This window comes from Dermacentor variabilis, chromosome 5, assembly GCF_050947875.1.
Source record: "Dermacentor variabilis isolate Ectoservices chromosome 5, ASM5094787v1, whole genome shotgun sequence".
NCBI classification, from domain to species: domain Eukaryota; kingdom Metazoa; phylum Arthropoda; class Arachnida; order Ixodida; family Ixodidae; genus Dermacentor; species Dermacentor variabilis.
In genome coordinates, this window is record NC_134572.1 from 169,455,042 (window position 1) to 169,475,792 (window position 20,751).

The window sequence follows — 20,751 nt, forward strand, 5'->3', positions numbered from 1 at the left end:
TCTAATTTTAATAACAAGTGTGCATTTAAACATTTGAAATCTGTGTTGACTCAGGGGCTCACGCAACCTGAAGATGTCATTCATTGAATACTTGTTGGATAACCTTTGGCGGTGTTCCTTGATGTCCATGTAGAAAGCAGCAGCTGTAGTGGTCGTGAGCATTTGGAGGGTTTTTGAAATCGGGAACCCCTGGAAGTTTTTTTTGGAGAGTTCATTGTAGCTCATGCCCATCATCATCATTTACAGAAAAACCTGTCAAGATTTTCTTGCAGCATTTTATTATTGTTATTTGTTTAATCCATGGGCCCAGTCTATAATAATGCAGAAAACTACAAAACTCCATAGAGTACACGTGAGGGGTTGTTTGCCTTCTCTATGCAGCATGCAATACATTGAAAATATCCTTGGCTACCAGTCAAGGCCTGATTCATCAGAAATGTGCATGCCTTTAGTTCATTCCATGCCTAGCGTTCCAAATGTGTAGTTTAACTGTCTCAGTTTTTCTTTTAAATATCAGTTACTTAACAGACTCAGCATTCTTTCACACGCGTGTGTGCATGTGTTTTTTGATAATCTTGTTCACCTCGTTGGCACAGGCCATGCATTATTGAATTATTTAACAGTGTTCATGTCTCCATGAACGGCACATTCTCATTGCTTGTGTTCGGCACAGGTGATGGAGATTGTGCTGCACTGCCTGGATCATACACAGTTGAAGATGCGTGGCCTCAACGAACTGTTTCCTGCCATTTGCAGGTATGTCCTCCAGTCGACAGTACTGAGCATACCTTGCTTCGTGCTTCCTAAAGTCTGTGGAGTTTGCTCTCCACATTTTCTTGTTTTTTTTTTCCTGTGAACTCACCCGGGTTACAGTTTTTGATGGATTACCCAATGCGAAACTTGCTCAGAGGCATAGTCATGCACTTCATCCATTTAATCATGGTGTCGCGGTGAGTTATTGCCACATACAGTCGCTGTTAAAATTTACCATATGGATTAACAAGTGCTGGACATGTGGAACTCGCACGACAAATTACAAGTGCAGTCTTTATAACTTACTGGCTTGGTTTGGCTTGTCTTGCAGTTTGGGTGGGGTCAGCGACTACGGATCAACTAGGCTTTGCTACTTTCTGTTTCAAGGAGGTGCCAGCTACATGGCTGACAACAGTGTGGGCAACATGTCAAAGCCAAAATGTCACCATATTTCTGCTCAATTCAGTCACCAAATTTGCACGCACCTGTGCAGTCAAGAGTCTGTATTATCACATGACTCACTGTGATGTGGCTCAAATTAAAATCGTCCTCATACATTAAGTCTATGGGGCCTGTGGCAATGTTGCAGAGTTGTCCAAATTATCAGTCAGCACCTGTATATTTGCACAATGGCTGCTGCGTCTTTTAACTTTTTCTTCCACTGGATATCTTGCAAACTATGGAGGCATGGCTCTGCACAAATATACAAATGCAAGCTATTTTTTAATTTAGCTGTCGCTAAATTAAAAGCCTTGCGTTAATTCAACTCATGTAATTAAATTTTTTGGTTAATTCAATCTGAACCAAGGGTTCCAGCCAGCGCCAATACATTTTTATGAACCAACGGTTTCATTATTTCGATCCTCAAATCGGCCCTCCCACACAATTCGAACTTCACTGGTCAGCACAGGCATGCCTGACCTAAGTCACAATCACAATGGCCGTGGCGTCTGTTTCAGCGATGTTAGGGGACAGTGAACGAACGGCACATTATGTTCTGTCAAAAACATCGAATTTCAACCTGCCTTCATCAGATTTTGTAAAGAGAACAGCGGCTCGCAATTGATAATTAACAAATTTACTCGTTTCTGACTCACCTCGTTTCCACTTTGTCCAAAAATCGCCTGCATATTACAGTCTGGTGCGAAACCATATTTGCAGCTTTAGCGGCGGTCCACCGGTGAAGACAGCGTCATCACCATTGTAAACACAAGATGGTGGCAGAATAAGTTTTTGCATAGGTTGGTGAACATGACGCATTGTTTTCAGGCCTTAATTACCAAAGCTTACTGAAAACATGCTGGTTTACACGATAAGCTAGTGACAACAGAGTCGTGTCAGGTGCTTCCGATGCTCCGAAAACTTCCATGCATCACAGGATGAACTGGCGAAATGGTAAGTCTAGTAGATGTGGGCCATCATCCCGTTTGCGATGGTTGTGGAGTGGTTCAGTAAATGCAGAATATCAAACACACAGTGGACCATACAGAAAATGACATGTTGTGGTCCGTAGACAGTGATTATGTGCTGTCTGAGAGCGGTGACAATGAACATTAATTTTAAATAAATTTTACATCGGTCAAGGTAAAACTTCCCTAGTTTTTTTTTTTCTGATTGCCAAAATTAGAAACATACTACTATATATTTTGTGTTATAAAATTGAGTACGCATTAGGTTTGGGTGCACATCGCTTTCTGCTATAAATCCATAAAAACGGCAGTGGTTTGGCTGACCGTTTCTTGTGCCTCTCCTTATAATTTGACCCACCAGATAATTTCATCTATTCTGTGAGTCCCATCAAGCTTGAGTTAGCAGAAGTTGACTGTACCAGGAATGATTCGAGCAGTAGCCTGTTTATCAAATTTCTTACTTTGGCAATAACTGATGCATTGTCCCAGTTGATGGCACGATTGCACTTCTGTAAATGATGATTGCACCAGTGGACAGACAATGGTTTTCGTTGGCGTCATGCTTCTGCTCTTTCAGTCGTCCTGAGAACGTGTCTGACATTTGCATTGCATTTTCTGCAGATTCCACAACGTCAGCTACTGTGGGGCAACGAGGCGCATCGCTGTTGGAGCCAAGAGCGGCAACCTGACTATCTATGAACTGAGGGCCTCCAAGTCACAGGCATGTCCATTATTTCTTTTTTCTTTTTTCATTTTTGTGCATTCTTGCAATTCACTCCTCCAACTACAACTACGGTTGCACTTGTCATTTCTATCATCTTGGTTCAAGACTGTGTTGACAAACTTTCTGGTCTCTGAAAACCCTCGCCAGCCTTTCGTAGAGTGCTGAGTGATACATCACTGCCGTGACCTCCCTCCCCACTACCTGGCCTTCTTATGCACACCCGTTCAGTGCATATTCACAGTTAATCTGAAGCTGAATGTCTGGCGCATACACAAATACCCAAGTACTAGTGGACAAGAGGACGGCCACTACTGTAGATTCGGTCGGCCGTCCGACTGCTCACTTGCAGTGGCTTCCAGAGAGATAGTTCCTGATGTGGCTTCGTGACGGTGAGCAACTTGGTCGGCATGGTACTGCCTTATCCCGGCCGGTGTTTCCACTGCCACCATTCTGGCTCCCAAAGTAGACTGTACAGGCCCCAGTGTGCATTTTGGACCGTTGCCGTAATTCTGCACGTATGCACTGGTGCCTGGCATAATGGCCCAGTCATCGGGGCCAGTCGAAGTCCATGCCTCTGGGAGGCAAGCATCTGTCCAAGCGGGAATGTAGCTGGTAGCCGAGGAGCAACTCAAAGGGAGACTTTCCTTCCCATTTTGGGGTCCGCCTGTAATTAAGCAACAGTCGCATGAGGTTATCTTTCAACTGCCTTTCTCTCATCTTGCGCAACCTGTCCTTCACGGTTCAAGCCGCTCTTTTTGCTGCTCCATTCGATTGGGAGCGGAATGGCACAATACATGTAGGGGCACAACATTGCTTCTTGCTGCGAACATGGCAAACTTCTACATTGTGTGCCATTATCAGGCACTATTGTACACGGCACACCAAAACGGCAGAACATGCTTTACATACAGCAAATAGTATAAGCTGTGCTCACATGCTTCGTGGGACTGCTTCAACGCACTTTGTGTGTGCATCGACCACCGCCAGTACCATCTGGCCTGCTAGCGGTCCTGCAAAATCAGTGTGGATAGAAGACCACCTGTCAGCTGTATTAGGCCTACTTACTAGTGGGGCGGCTGCCAGCAAGGGCACGTTCTGCACGCAGTATCTGCATTACGCCGACAGTTGCTCTACTTTCCTGGCCAGTCCTGGCCACCAGAACAAAGACCGCGCCACCGATTTCATTGACAAAAAGTACTGGTGTGTTTCATGTAGCAGCTGCAACATTCTTCCTTGCACCTTGGATGGTATCATGACTTGGCTTCCTCAGTAGACTAGCCGATGGGCCCACGATAGTTCTAGCTTGTGATCAAAAAAAGGTAACAACGCCCGTTCCATTCATTTGGCCGTTCGGGGCTGCCCATGCAAGATGCAGCACATGACGGCGGCTAAAACACCAGGTCCTTGGTGGTAATTCATTTATTTCTTCTGTAATTCATGGGTCAATACTATACCTTCTTCTAGGGATTCCAACAGAAAGAGTATTCGGGCGGCATATGTTCCATCACTGGTTCTGTCATATGTGTGCGGAGCGTGCTGAGGGCGTTTGCTGTCAGTAGCTGTTTCCCTGGCATACACTGTAGCTTGTACTGATTGCCACCCAGAAAAGGTGCCCACCATTGAATGCGGGCAGCAGCCACAAGAGGTGTCCGGCAATCAGGCCTCAGCAGTCCCAGCAAGAGTTGAAGGCCAGTGACCAGGGTAAACTGCCGACCTAGAATACAGTCACGGAAACGAGAGACACCAAAAATTAGCGTTAATGCTTCTTGCTCCAGATGCAAGTAGTTTTGTTTGGCTTTCGTTAGTGTTCTGGGAGCAGAATCCATTTGGTCTGTTCTAGTTTCCCTCCGAGTGAAACGGAGCTGTGCCCACACGTTACTGAGATGCATCACAAGTAAAGCTTGACGTCCTTGTTAGGGTCAAAATGAATAAAAAGTTTTGAATTTTTCAAGCTTTGTCTAGTTTTTCACATGCCATCTGCTGCGGCAGCAGCCATTCTCGGTGCGTTCTTTTTTTCTGTTGGCCAATACAAAGGAAAGAGCACAGGAAACGTTCAGCAGAAACCGTGCGTAGTACATGAGCATGCCTAAGAACGAACGCAACTCACTGACATTTTCCGGATGTGGGGCTTGCATGACGGCATTACATTCCTTTCAGTGAGGTGTAGGCCTTCTTGACCTATGCAATGCCCAAGGTAACGTGACTGAAGGTTGTCAAAAATTTCACTTTTCAGCCCTAACTTTAAAGCCATGGTCTCTTGAATGTTCTAGAACCCGGAGGCAGTGGGAATCGAACCCACAACCTCTCCGCTCTCCTGCATCACTGCTACCCTCTGCCATTAGCACATCATCAAGATAGGCTTGGATGCCTGGTAGCCTGCCAAGTATTGCATCCATCTTTCTTTGAAAAATTGCCAGTGCAGAGGCTATAACCAAACAGAAGTCTGTTATAGCGCACCAAGTGACACTAACCGATCAGTTTCGCATGATACCTTATCATGGAATGCGTAAGGACTGCAGCCATGGCCTAGTTGTAGAACGCCCACCTCTGCTGTGGGAGGTTGTGGGTTCGATGTCCACCGTCTCCGGGCACCCACTGGTTCAAATGGGCACAAGTGTACCCCCGCCTGGTGTTCAGCTTTCTTCAGGGATGATATGCTTGGGAAAGGAGCTTGCACCCTAAATTCCCATCGAAACTCTCGTGAGCTCACACACGCATTTAAGAAAGGTGGTTTGGGCCATTCCCACGGCAACAATTTCTTATGTGGCACCCCAAATGCACCATTGAGGTGGGGAGGCCTTCGGGTTGGGGACAAACACTCCTTGCCAAGTGCTGAGGTGCTGTAATGGCTGAGCACCAGGCCGGGAGCACGCTTGTACCTATTTTAACGGTAGGTATCCGGCGGGAGTGCTTGCTATCTACGGTCACTGTGGGTGCTCTTCAAAAAGGCCTGTCGGTGGTTGAACAAGAGGTGCCCAGAGATAACTCGGGAAATTTCTATTGGCCCCCCTTTCATGATGTGAACCCCCACGAGAGCCAAGTACTAAGCCAGGGAACATTTCTGCCCATCAAGAAAAACCAGTAGGTTTCCACCGGCACCAAGGTTTAAACTCGGTACCTTTTGCATATGAGGTGGATGCTCTACCGCTAAGCCACCGCTGTGGTGAGGAAGGAATCTGGCTTACAGAATTTTGGTGTCGCTGTCTCCTTCAGCTTCTGGCTGGTGGGAGGACCTTTGGTGAATCCCAGCTCTACGAAAGCACATCCTCATATTTGGCGAGCAGTCTGTTCACCATGGGATTGATTGGCCTGATTTCTGCAGTAAAATTCGATGCAGTCAGCTGTCTAATTGGCACACCTGTCTTGCCAATCAGAGTAATCTGATCGCATCCACAGGGGCTTGGTCCTGAACAGTCAAACACAATACGCTTTCATGCAACAGACACATTTTCATACCACACCGACAGTTCAAGCTCACCCAGCGCAGGCAACAATTTTCCGGCATAGCACGGCAACCATTTGTGGCCCATTCAAGCTAGGCCACTATGTGCAGTGTCAGTTGTAAGCATCCCATGATATGATACAGGCGAAGGTCCCGTGTCCACTTCCATGGGCATGCACGTCTCCCTAATGGAATGTGCGGCGTATCAATGGTTTTTTACAGTCTGTTTTTACAGCGCATTCCTGGGCTATACAGTGCCCATTCCTGCGGCGAGTGGCGACGTCAGCATCCTGCAAGCACAGCGAAAGATGAGAGTGAACACGGAGCGCAGCAGGGGATGAAAAAGCTGTGAGCACAACGAGGAACGCGGAGGAAGAGGGTATGACAAAAGCGTGAGAAGAAAAACATAGTGCCGCACGTGAGGGGCTTTGCGGCGACGATGGCCATGAGATGGTGCCGGAGTAACACGCATCGTCTCTATGGAAACAAAGTGCTATATGAGCAGGGATTGTCCTCGGTGGCTGCTGTGAATCGCGCCCACGTGTCAACCACGCACTGCCTCTCGCCATCTCCTGATTAGCAAGGGAGTCGCGCCACTCTCCGTTTTGTTTCGAACGTCCCGTACAAGATAGATTATCCACATCAACCAGTATATCGCAAAATGAAAAGACGTATACAGCTGCCCTCAGATTTCGCATTAGGGAGTATCATAATTGTTGCTTAATTTTTCTTTGGAAAATTAACGTCCAGAGGTGCGTTCCATCAGCTTCGTCACTATTATCATTGTTCGACATAGTTTGGACTGTCAGTGTCTTTACACTCACCGGCCACTTCGCAGCTTCTGCTGGCTTGCTGTAGCATATCTTTGCCAGGTGCCCTCACCGCTCACAACGAAAACAACATGAGTTAGCCCATCAGTAGGCGTCATTGTCGGGCTTAGTGCTTCCGCGTCGTTCACACATTTGTGACGTGCCTCAGTTATGACTATCTCGAGATACTGAACGATCAAGGGCTTGCATTTTGCTGATTGTGGCCAGTATTAAACTCCTATCTTTTGCATTGTTGTCAGCTGTTTCTGCTGAAATGGCCACTGCTTCGGCTTTGTCTTGATTTAACCTTTCCTTCGCGAGTAACTCTTTGCATAGGTTAGCTGAGCACACGCCACAAATAATCCGACCCCTCAACATTTGGTTTAGCGTATTCCCAAAATTTCAGTTGTCTGCTGTGCACCGTATTTCAACGAGAAACGCTTGCATTGATTCTCCTTCCAGTTGGCAATGCATAAAAACTTGCAGCTTTCTGCTGTATTGTGACACTTTGGATTGTTGTAGTCATTTAGAGCTACGACTGCTTTGGCATAAGCGAGGGAATTTCGAGTCCTAGGTTCAATTTGTCCTGTTAGCACTTGAACCGTTTGCATGTTGAATGCAGCCACAAGCAGTGCTCATTGCTTGTTCGAGTCAATCCTATGCTGCTGCCCTTATGAGATATGGTTTCCACTTACCTCGGGTATCGTTCAACACTTTTAGCTGGAAGCTGGTCATGTCTCTGTTTGGTGCTTCATGTTGCGGTATCCCATCGTCCTCAACTTTCACCGTGTGGTCGGTATCTATGCTCAACGCCACTGTAGTAAACTGCTACACCTGGCGCGGTAGCATGGACAACACGCTGGCTGGTGGGGAACGAGTTTATTGTGCGGGCCACCACAATACATGCGATGGCACACCGAGAGGGTTTAGGCAGGGTAGAGGGAACAACGATCTGACAATTCAGAAAGCAGGGGTGGTGCGTGCCAGCTTGCTTAGCTGGTAAGCAAAGAACAAACAAATAGAACATCTTTATTGCACAAACGTGTGCCCAGGAAGCAAAGCAATGCCTAAAACCAAAATTCTGAAACCTTCCTTCATCACCGTCATCCCCGGCCTCTTTATGTCCATCCAGGATGAAGGCTTCTCCTAGCACTCTCAATTTGTCCCTGTCTTGCGCCAGCTTTTCCCATGTTATGCCTGCAAATTTCCCAATTTCATCATCCCACTTAATTCTCTGGCATTCTTGACTGCGCTTATCTCCCCTTCTCTTCCCTTACGAATTACGTGGCTTGCCCAGCTCCATTTCTTCCTCCTTCTGTCAACTATAATACTGGCTACTGCCATTTGCTTCCAAATCCACACAGCTGTCTCCCTACCTCTTAAGGTTACGCTTAACATCTTTCATCCCATCGCTCTTTGCATGGCCCTTAACTTATTTTCAAATCTCTTTGTGATCCTTCAAGTTTTTGCCCGTATGTTAGTACCAGTAGAATGCAACAATAATACAGTCTTATTTTCAAAGGTAGCGGTAAACTGCCAGTCATGACTCAGTAATTCCTGCCGTATGAGCTACAACCCATCTTTATTCTTCTGTAAGTTTCTCTCTCATGATCAGGGTCCCTTGTAAGTAATTGACCTAAATAAGCATACTCTTGCACAGATTCTAGGGGATGACTGCCTCATGACTCTTTCAATGAAACCGTCCTTAGCAAGCCTTGATCGCAGTTATGACCCCTTTCCTCTGATATCCGTACGCATAGCCTCACAATAATTGTCACAATGAACCAATTGCACTATTACACAGGGTATATGATATGAAACTGGAAAAAAAGGCAGTGTGTGTATTACTGAATCGTTTAAACAAGGAACCAATGTGCAGCTTAGTGCCTCAGCCAGTCTTGAGCTGCCTGCTTTACAGTTGAACCGGTCGAAGCTCGAAATCGAAGCTACCCACTTTGATCCAGGGAAGGGTGAAGATCGTGCAGTATAAAGTGTTTCATGTCAGTAGCTTTAATCCGCAGGTGTTCAATGTCATCTTCAATGATGATACGTCTGTAATTGATACACTAGCATTTCATCTGGATGACTTTAAAAATAACACAGCTAGCATGAATGATCTGTGGCTTTTATTTAAAAGCATTATATTCAACTGTATGCAACAGTTTGTCCCAAAAATTGCGAGGAAGGCTACGCGTCAGAATCCTTGGATTTCCCGGGAGAGGTTGCGCCAGCAACGCAGGCTTAAACGGCTTAAAAATTCCGAAAAATTTAAAACTAGTTCCAATTCTGAAAGGGTCATTGAGGAAGCATCAAATAAATTAAAACAAATGGTCATTAATTACAAAGAACATTACTTTAATGTACAGCTTCCTAGTTTCGTGAAAACGCCTCCATGGAGATTCTGGAGGAAGATGAGTCATTCTTCTTCCCTGTCCGAGATGTTTATAATAGACAGTCAGAGTGTACACGATGAGCAGGTTGTATGTATGTTCTGCTTTTAACGATCATTTCAGTAGTGTATTCACAACGGATGACGATTGTCTGCCTTCTTTTTACATAGATTGGCCTTCCATTCCCGATATTATTATTTCTGAGAATGGTATACGTCACCAACTGTTAAAAATTGATGACAAAAAATCCCCCGGTCCAGATGGCATACCAAATACTTTCTTAAAACGTTATGCCGAGTAGTGTGCGAAATACTTGGAAATTTTGTTTAGTAAATCGCTTCAGGATAGCATGCTTCCGGATGACTGGAAAACAGCAATAATCAAACCCTTGCACAAATCGGGAAAGAAGAATTGCATAAAGAAACATCGACCGATTTCTCTGACTTCGACAACATGAAAAATTTTTGAACACATAGTCTATTAGCATGTAATCGGTTTCCTTGATGAGCATTGCGTATTGACTCAACAGCATGGATTTCGGCAGGGCTTTTCCACAACCACTCACTTAGTAGAAATAATTCACGATTTTGCCAACACAATAAATAATAGAAAACAAACCGACGCTATATTCATGGATTTCAGTAAAGCATTCGACAAAGTAGCCCACAGCAGATTACTTCACAAAATAAGTTTTATACTTAGAAATGATAAGCTATTAAAATGGATACAGGCGTACCTATCCAACGGTTTCCAATTCATTAGAATAAACCAGACTTCCTGCAACACTGTTGCCTCTGGCGTTCCGCAGGGATCCGTGCTGGGTCCTCTTTTATTCTTGCTTTATATAAATGACATTGACAATAATCTATCTATAAAAATTAAACTTTACGTGGATGACTGTATACTATATGACGAAATTGACTCACCCAAGATCAAATCAGGCTAAATAATGACTTTGGCAAAATAGTTGCATAACGCCATCAATGGCAAATGCCTATGATCTATTAAAAAACCGTCTTTATGAAAATAAGACTAAGAAAAAAGCCCCTTCTTTTCCACTATTTTGCCCAGAACACTTATATCTCCAAAGTATCTCGCTATAAATATCTCGGTACACACATTTCCCACAATCTTTCCTGGTCAAAACATACTGACACTGTAATGGCTAATTGTCTTCGCAAATCCTCAGACGGTCGCTAAAATTCTCCACACCAACTGTCCACTTCCTGGCATATAATACAATAGTTCGTCCTACTTTAGAATATGCAATAATCATTTGGAACCCCTACACAAAAACAAATATTGAGAAATTAGAAAGAATTCAAAAGAAAGCTGTCCGATTCATCCACAGTTGTTATGGTCGAACTTCTATAACAGGTCTCCTTAAACGTAGTGGCTTCTCTTCGATTGCAGAACAAAATCGTGTTTCCTGATTAAAATTCTTTTTTCAGCTAATGAATGGCCACTACCATATTGATACTTCACACATCTTAACACCTTTAACTGGTTATGCTACTCGTCATAAACACTCTCTAGCAGTAACCCCGTTAACACTGCACAACTGCTTCAAATACTCTTATTTTACAAGAACAATAGTTGATTGGAATAAACTTCCTGATGAAGTTGTTACACAAAATTCTTTATCCCGTTTTCAGGTGCGCCTGCATTCATGACTCAACTGCACATACTTTATTTGCTCCTTTCTTCATGCATTTTGTCCTTTTGCCATTTTGAATTCAAGCGTCGGCATGATTGCTTGAACTGTATGTTTGTATGAATGTACTTGTATGTTCCCGCCCTGCTAAGATCTTGTAAAAGATCGCAGTATCTATAAATAAATAAAAAGAAATAAATAAAATGAATACTTCGCACTGAACATGATAGATCCTGAACATTTCATCCTTGTTTAGCTCCTCTTTTGAAATAGTTCTACTGACCAACATTTGAGTGCAATGACATCAATCCACAAATAAAAATACCCAAGCACTAATGTGCAGGTGCTTCTGCAGGCTGCTAATCTTCATTAAATCGATCAGGGTGCCCACTTTTCTCAGTGCTTAAAGAAGTACATATTGTGTGTCATACTTTGACTCTTCGTTGATCTGTGTGCTCACGTCTGATTCTGTAAGCCAGGTTGATCTTGGCTGGGATGACCACTCACACCCCTAGTCAATAAATCTCGTGGTATGTCTTCTCCTGGGCAGTAGCGCCATAGCAGTGGGTCAACAACTCCTTCGATTTCAGTCACTCTATGCTTTACAAACTGATCCAACCTGTTACGGTCACCCCTTATCCAGCTCAGTATGATCGTATGGTCTGTCTTCATGAGACAGGGAAAATAATCGACTCCCATAATGAGTGGATGTATTTTAATAATCTGGCTCCTACTACCATGGCCATAAGCTCGAGCATAAGGACTTTTAAAGTCTTGGTAGGTGCTGCTTGAGATTTTGCTACTATTATTGATGGTAGCTCAATTTCGGCTGTCATCAACTGCTCTCAAATAGGCACATGCTCCATAAGCCTTCAGGCTGGCGTCGATGAATGTATGCAACTGTGCCCTTCTCGACCACTCCATATAGCCCATCTCTCACGCAGTGTGGAATCTTGAAACCAAGCTGGATTATGTCTGCGCGCCATGCTGTCCATGGCTTCTTGATCTCTGGTAACTCATCATCCCAGGACTGGCCTAAAACCCACAAGTGTTGAAACAAAAGTTTTGCAGTGACGGTGAAGGGCGGTAGGATACCAAGAGGGTTGAAAATCCGAGAAGCAGCCTTGTTTTGTGTCGGGCTGAGCTGGGGCTAAATATTGGGCTACAGATTTGGAATAAAATCAGTTTCTGTGTCCTATTGAGTCCCCAGAACCTCAGTCAATTCCCTTGATGCACCTTCCACTTGCTCCTCCTGGTTGTCAAAAATGTGCAGTTGTTGCAGGTTATTGGTCTTCCATTTTCTGGAGTAGTCATGCTCTGCAGTAGTTACGTGTTCTACTTCGAGCTCATTGTCAGTAGTGTGCTCTTTGAGTGTATTGTTAAGCTTTGAGAGCTTGTTACTAGCAGACAGACAGTCAAAAATACCTGAAAGCTTGTGCTTGTCCAGGGTAGGATCTAAGAAGCAACTGGGTTTCCTGCGGAATCTTTGTATTCTGTGCTTGTTGAGCTGACCGCTTGGTCTTTAGGCGATCCATCCAATTAGCTCTTGAGAAAGAGGTCTGGCATCCATACCGATCACGAATGATGCATTATCCAGTCAGTCTTCGCCGCCTGCAGTGCACAGCGGTTGGGTAGAAGGTCCTTTGAGATGTATGATCAAGGAAACGAGTCCGCACGGATGTTTTCGGCACCAAAATGAAGAAAACTAATGAGACGCGAAGGAACCAGCGCTACTCTTCGTTCCAACTTCTCTTGCAGTGCCCAGCTGCACACGTTTATTTGTCTTTTTCTGCAAGTAAGTTACCCTTCTACAATACTGAAAATACCATTCTTACCACGAGAAGACGCTTGGTAAGACAGAAAAATCACGAATACGTAAGACTGATGACGACGGCACCTTCGAATTCCCGCACCGGCGTGCCATGATGGCATGGGCTTTGACGGTATCTGCTAAGGTCTAATTAATTCTATTGTGGTAAAATCGACTGCATTGCCTTCTGAAAGAATCAAAGACTCAATATGGCAAGTTTTGGGAACCTTTGCTGAGCCAACGCAGCCCAAATACGAAAAAATACTTTCGAATTCATGATGTCACACATGATGTCACACAGGGCATGAAATTAATTAAATTAAATTAAATTATGGGGTTTTACATGCCAAAACCACTTCCTGATTATGAGGCATGCCGTAGTGGAGGACTCCGGAAATTCCGACCACCTGGGGTTCTTTAACGTGCACCTAAATCTAAGTACATGGGTGTCTTCGCATTTCGCCCCCATCGAAATGCAGCCGCTGTGGCCGGGATTCGATCCCGCAACCTCGTGCTCAGCAGCCCAACACCATAGCCACTCAGCAACCACGGCGGGTAGGGCATGAAATTCAAAAATTGAAACCTTGACCTTCATTTTCTCTTCTAATAATCAACCTATTATATCAAAAATAACGGCAACAGAGTTTTCAAAGAATGTTTTATTAATCTAAACTGAGTTAGTGTTTTGCTTTAGTGTCTTTTTAATATTAGGAGGTCCCCCTCAGTTTCTTTAAGGGTCCCTGAAACAGTTTGAATAAATTTTGTACATGTGTAGGGCACAGCTACAGTAACACATTAGCACCACAATTTGAGGGGAGCATCTCATATTAAGAGAGCTACAGAAGATTACAAGTTACCCTCCTCCCTAGCCATGCTTTTTCTGCTTAACTTGTTCGCCAAGCGACCGGGGCTAAGCTCCGCCTTCACTGGCTCTGCATCATGATGCGACGTCGTGACGCCTACTTCCGGTTGTATTAGAGACAGCGCATGTCGCCTCTACAACCTCTCTGCTTGCCGCTATCTAAGCTATCTAAGCCACATGTGTTGCGATCATTCTGTCACAGCACTGAGCGTGTCCGGTATTCCGGTAAACGCAGGCAAGCTGGGCATTTTGACGGATGAGTGGAGGTCTAAACTAAAGCCCCTCCATACTACTTCTGCTATGATGAAGGTGCTTTAGCGTAAGTGTGAATGGCCCGCACGGTGCAGCCACCTGGTGGCGCAGAGCTTAACCACACAAACGCAGAGCTACCATTGCTCTGGCCAAGTGTAAAACATTGCAAACATTTAAAAAGACGACATGTTCATGATTACGCTCCTGCCGAAAATTTACACCAGCAACAAAGTAGAATACACTTGGTTACTGCCATATTAGGTATGTGTTTGTATGGCTGAGATCCATGCCACCAGGTGGTTGCACCGTGCAGGTCTGATGTTTACGCTTGCGTTTACCCAAATAGCAGATGCGCTAGAACTCTGTACTGTTGTAGCAATCCTCTGGCGTGAAGTGATGGCTGCAAACACGTAAATGCTGGTGCTGATCGGATACCGACAGTCTGATGTGCTACGGCCACTCCACTTGCATGTTGCTTTGCACAGGGACATGACGTCACCACTTGACATGTCGCCGATCGCTATAGATTTGCAGCCAACAACATAGCAAGGGTGATCCACGGTGCTCATGAAAAGAAAGCTTGAGGCCAACACTGCCTGCGCAGCTTGCGTCAATACAGAGAATGTTGTAACACAAGCAGACGACACTTGTTGTGTGCCAGAAGTGCTTGAGTGCAGTGATAAATTGTCATTGTGTATTCTCTTCTGTTACTTTTTTTATAGAAACAAGTTAACCAATGTTTCAACTATTATGAACAACATTTGTTCACTATAAAGTTGTAATAATTATCGATGATATGACCTAGGTACCAATCAGATAGCTCGCCCAATTGACGTCAGTTGGGAGGGGGCGGCTAGAAACTCAGGGAAGCAGCACTGCTGCAATCGGTAGCAATGCACATGAAAACCTTATAATAAATTACATGCTTTATACGGAGCACTTAAATGCATCAGTTAATGATCAGGAGGACGTACCCTAACTATCCAGTTTGTTTGTACAAAATCACCAAAATCGTTTCAGGGTCTTTTTAGCACTGGGACCTCCGAATGTAACTAGTCTCATTCTATCCTCTGATGATGTACACAAGAAATCAATAAAACTTGAAGTAGGTAGTGGTGATAAATTCAGAAACGAGCAGCAGGAGGATGTATGCTCAGTCAGGCACGAGGTTGTATCACGTCATAAATGTCACTCATGTCATGCTCATGTGCAGTTGTGTATGGCTCCGTCTCACATGTATAGTTACATATGTACCTCGGTCAGACTGCGCGATGTGAGAACATGGATTTACAGGTGCATAAAAATAGCATCCTGAAATGTTTTATGGGCTTGTATTCGGCAAGACATTGCTGGGACTGCTCATACAGTTTGCAGTTTTACATTTGCATTGAGATGTCATGCCCAGAGAAATTTTGGAGGCTTATTTTACGACGTGGAGTGGTAATAAGTACCTGAGTCCAGCTTAGTTAACAGTATTAGACAGTGAAATTGTGCTTTTAAACTACGGTTGAAGGTTGTGCGTAATGATGTACTGCTATGTAATGCAGCGCTCGCGTAAAGCAAAGGCTCGTGCTTATATGATGTCTGTTGTCTGAATAAACATTCAGTTTTTAGCCAGTGCATGCATCATTTTCAGTGTGCTTTCTTTGTGCTGGTGTTTTGTCCGTGCGCTGATCAAGAAAGAACAAGCAGTAGAACACATCTTCTTCGTTTTGATTTCTTCTTGACGCTCTGTCACTGAGGTTGCTGCTCTTTCTGCAGATAATACCGGCCCACTCAACAACTGTGGTTGCCTGCACGTTCTCCCCGGATGGCAAATACCTGGCCACCTATTCCAGTGGAGAGAACAAGCTCTGCTTCTGGCAGGTAATGACTGCCACATTAGGTCATCTCTCTAGTGCCCAACACTAGTGTGTACAGCTGAACCTTGATAAAACGAACAAGTATCTAGCAAATTATCGAATGCAGAGACTTGCAAATGTAAAGACGTTATTATACAGTCGACTCCCGATAATTCGAAGCCGCTTAATTGGAATTTTCGGTTAGAAGTGAAGTGCTGGTCCCGTCAGTATTGCATGTAATCCTATAGAAGAAATCGCTCGATAATTCGAAGTCCTCATCCAGTAATATTGTTTAATTGGAAGTTAATTTTCAGCCGGGATCCTCGAGGTGACCGTCATTCTTGTGCAATTTTTCAAGTGTTGCAACAGTTCCGTGCTCCGCGTTGGTGTCATCGCCACCGCAGCCGCCCGCAACGCCATCCTTCTTGGAGCGGCGCGATTATTCATTGCTACGGCTGCTGTGGCCTCCGCGATCAACTCCGGCGGGAGGCTAAGCGGCTCCCGCCGGAGGCCACGTGGGTGCCATAGGTGCACGCAGCGCTGCATACTGGCAGTGGCGAGATTGTGCGAGATTAGTCTTGCAGCGTGCGCAGCGTATGCGTGTGTTGGTCGAGCGCCTTTGTGCGGAAAGCTCGTAGGCTAGGTTGTTCCACGAGTGATTCGGAATTGACTGTACCTAGTCGCGCAGTTTATAGCCATGGAAAACCGTGGCTCTTATCGCACGCTCGACCTGGCAACGAAAGTCGAGGTTTTGAAGGAAGTTGAGAAGGGAGGTGCCGCCAAACAAGACATAGCGCGGAAGTATGGGATCAAGCCGAACACGCTCTCTAACTACATCAAGAACAAGCGCACAATAATGGATGCATTTGAGAACGACAAGTTCAAGACTTCTCGGAAGCGAATGGGCACCGGCGCTTACCCAGAGTTGGAGAAGGCTCTGCTGGTTTGGATTAGGGAGGCCAGGAGCAACAAACTTCCTCTCAGCGGAGACATCGTTGCGATGAAAGCCCGAACGCTTGCAGCAATGTTGGGGATCGATGACTTCGTTTCGTCAGATGGATGGCTGACGCGCTTTAAAGATCGCCATGACCTGGTTTTCAAGAGCGTGTGTGGTGAAAAGGCGTCCGTTAACCAGGAAACATGCGCCACGTGGAAGGACGGAAAGCTGCGTGAATATCTCACCGAATACAGACCGGAAGACATCTTCAGTGCAGATGAGACTGCACTCTTCTATCGGCTTCTACCAGAGAAGACCCTGACATTCAAGGACGACGACTGTGCTGGGGACAAACGCAGCAAGGAGAGAGTGTCAGTGCTGATCGCAGCAAACATGACTGGCACGGAACGATGTCGGTTACTTGTGATCGGGAAAGCCGCGAAGCCGAGATGTTTTAAAGGCGTGAAGACGCTGCCTGTGGACTATGAGGCGAACAAAAAAGCGTGGATGACGGCCGAAACCTTCAAGAGCTGGATAAGCAAATTGGACCACAAGTTTGCTGCTTCGAACCGCAAGGTGTTGTTCCTTGTCGATCACTGCAGTTCTCACGTGAATGTGCCAGCCTTGAGTGCAATACGCCTCGCATTTTTGCCTGTAAACACAACGGCTGTTTTGCAGCCAATGGACCAAGGCATCATCAAGAGTGTTAAAGTCCTGTACAGGCGGCACCTCCTCGAGCGCATGATTTTGTGTATGGATAGCTCCACAAAGTACGAGGTGAGCCTGCTTAGTGCCATCCACATGTTGGCGCGAGCATGGGATCGTGTGAAGCAAGAAACAATCGCAAACTGCTTCAGCGCTTGCGGTTTTGTGGCAGCTTCTTCGGAGGATGCCTCTGAAATTTCAGCGGAGGAAGCGTCAACAAGCGAGCTTGACGGCACTGATTTTGGTGATGCTCTCGGGGACGTCAATTTTGAAGATTACGTCGCCGTAGACAAGGTGGTCGAAACGTGCGGTGCGCTGACGGATAGCGAAATTGTAGAGATTATTCGACCCCAGGAAGCGACCCAGGAAAGCGACGATGACGTTGAAGGCGAGCCGCAACCTAAGGCTGCCGATGTAGCTGCGGGCCTTGCTCTTGCGGAGCGCTTCTTTGCCACTGAAGGTAACGCGGAAGAAGCGTTCCGCCACATCTACAGCCTGCAGAACTTGCTTTCAGCAGCGCGATTTGGCAAGAAGAAGCAAAGCAAGATGACCGAATATTTTTCTTAGAGAAAATACTCGATTGCGCCACAAATAATGTGCTGTATTTTGTGTTTTGTGCTTAATTGGAAGTTCGTTTAATTCGAAGTTTTTTGCGGTCCCCGTGAACTTCGTATTAACGGGAGTCAACTGTAAAATGTTTGAACTGTAAAAACAAAGTAAAGATCTGGATAATTATGCTTTATATGAATGGATTTTCTACAGCTACCATGGAACTAGAAGTACGAAATCCATAAAAATATTGGGGACAGTAAAGAGAATACATTTGCTTGCTTACAGCTGAGGATACTTATTCTGGTAGCAAAAATCCTGAATGCTCAGAAGAGTAACAGTTGTTACAGAAAGAGTAACAGACACAGTCGATTATTGTTATGACAAACTCGCGTCCGACACTGAAATACCTTCGTTATATCCAATTATGCATACATTTGCAACATGTTGATATCAGCTAGAAAATTTTTTTATCGACTTAATTATATTCGATAATTTGTTGTCTCTCCATTCGTCATCAAGCTTTTAACTGCTTAAGCGCTTTATTATTCTGACAAAAAGTGACACTATTTGGCTTATTTTCTTTTATTGCAAATTTTCAAACTTCCCTTACTCCAAAACCCTTCTAAAGCATTTTAAACCGGTTTACTTCTTACTTTATGCATGCAAACCTCATATTATTTCTTCACTAAGCAACATAGGTGTATTGGTCACTGCCACAAACAGTAAAGCCAGAAACTAGGAAAAAGTGCTCTACATTACAATTCTTTGTGGGGTTCTCACCCATGCTCTTGGGACAACGGAATGACAACACAGTAGCACAAACAATCACAAGGACATTTATTGCACCTTTCATAGACTAGTGCTGCTAGCCGAGTTGCTATCCACAAAACATGCCAATGGGTGCGCGACAAATCGCGGAAGTCCTACTCACCGTGACTGTATAGCGAGCGAATATGTTCGCTCCATGCTGGACACCCAACGCTTGGTCCTTTGCGTGTATGGCCACGAGAACGGTGGCATGTTCGAACGATCATTTCGTCCATTGCGGTATAGGCCTCACGAGACGATCTCGCAGAAGCATGGATCGGCGCACGTGCGGAACGTCCGCGCCGCTTTCCAACCCGGAGCCAAAGAGGAAGCGCCTCCTCCTTTTTTGTGCCCAAGTAACCCCGCCGTTAGGTGGCGTTAGTGGAGCAACATTCGTGCCATCCCTTGTACTACCCTGCAAGCATACCAACTGCTGCCATAAAGCCAGGAGACAGGAGCTATGCTAGAAAACAACATGTGAGAGGACGCGTGAGAGTCGCGCATCCCCACACGTTCAAGATCAACTGCTCTGCTTAGCAATGTTCAGTAGCAATGAAAGTTCTCACCCATTCTTCCTCTGCTAAGGCATGTGTTGAAGTGCGTTTCACGAAGCACGGAACAGTGCATAGAGCTTTGCCACATAGTTCGCACCAAGCCCTGCATGACCCACGAGCGAGCTGTCACTGCCTGATGCCATCTTTGAAAAGCTCCTGCCAAAGGGCACTGCAAGAGCACGATGATTTCAGTAACGCATGTCTTTGAGCACTGACAAAAGTTCTGCCATCTATGTAGCAGAAAAAAAGACAAGTGGATGCAATCCATTCCTGCAAATCACTTTGAAAATGGGAATATTGCCTTGGGCGAGCTGAGCTCGTGTAAAGCAAAGTTTACCAGTATCGTGTTGACAAGCTAGGCTCGTCTAAAGCGCTTAAGAGGTTAACTGTACGTAGCATATGATTGCACTTCTTTGACATAGATCGGTCTCAAATTTCTGTCATTATCAATGTTTACTTTTATATTGAATATTGGATACAAGGAAACTTCTATGGCCAGATGTGACTTCATCGTAATGAGATATGACTGTATTCGGGACATTCTGTCAGGATTAAACCGTAGGGCCAAAAGCAGGAAGATAACAACCCTGAAAAGAAGGTAAGGACAGCTCGAGGAGTTAAGGAATAAAATTTAATTGTTCTCACATGAGAAAGGACAGAGACGGCAGTGCAAATAAGGGAGTGAACATGTATGGTTGAAATTTTAGTTGACTACTATGCAGAAACAGTTGGGCAGGTCACATAATGCACAGAGGAAATAACCTGTTGCCTACTAGCGTTACAGAATGAATGCTAAAACAAGGTCAGCGAAGACCATTCCTTCAGAAAAATCTGCTCAGCTCGGAAAATCTTTTTTGTACTTCACAAAAAGGCTTTGTGGTGAAACATCGAAATAGGTGGGCAGAATGTGTTGAAGCGGTAGATTATGAAACCTTCCTCAGATGGTGGCAGAAAATGTGGCGGCTGGGCAGGACGCTGCTTTAATAAGAGGCTACATGAGCATAATTATAATGCTTGCAGCTGTGTGTCGAGTCAGCTGGGCATTCGCTTACATTATCGCATCAGTGTTCCAAGATTCTTTTGTGTGGGCAAGGCACACTGATAAGGCTACTCAAGAAATTATTGTGCATATCCCTCGCGCTGTGGCAATCGGTTTTAAGTGAGGCTTTTCTTAGTGTTGGCAAGGGATGGCGTTCTCATTTTGTAAGTACAGAGCACCCAACGAAGTTGGACATGTCTTCACAGGCAAG

General features: G+C 45.1%; 1 protein-coding gene across 1 annotated transcript in view; it reads left to right on the forward strand.

The window, feature by feature from the left end:
• The window catches only part of Rbcn-3B (WD repeat-containing protein Rbcn-3B), a 192,011-nt gene that overhangs the window by 162,058 nt on the left and 9,202 nt on the right, over positions 1-20,751 (forward strand). The window contains exons 29-31 of the mRNA XM_075693751.1: positions 674-756; positions 2,784-2,883; positions 15,867-15,971. Of these exons, the coding sequence (XP_075549866.1) occupies positions 674-756; positions 2,784-2,883; positions 15,867-15,971 (288 nt within the window). The remainder of the gene's footprint in view (positions 1-673; positions 757-2,783; positions 2,884-15,866; positions 15,972-20,751) is intronic.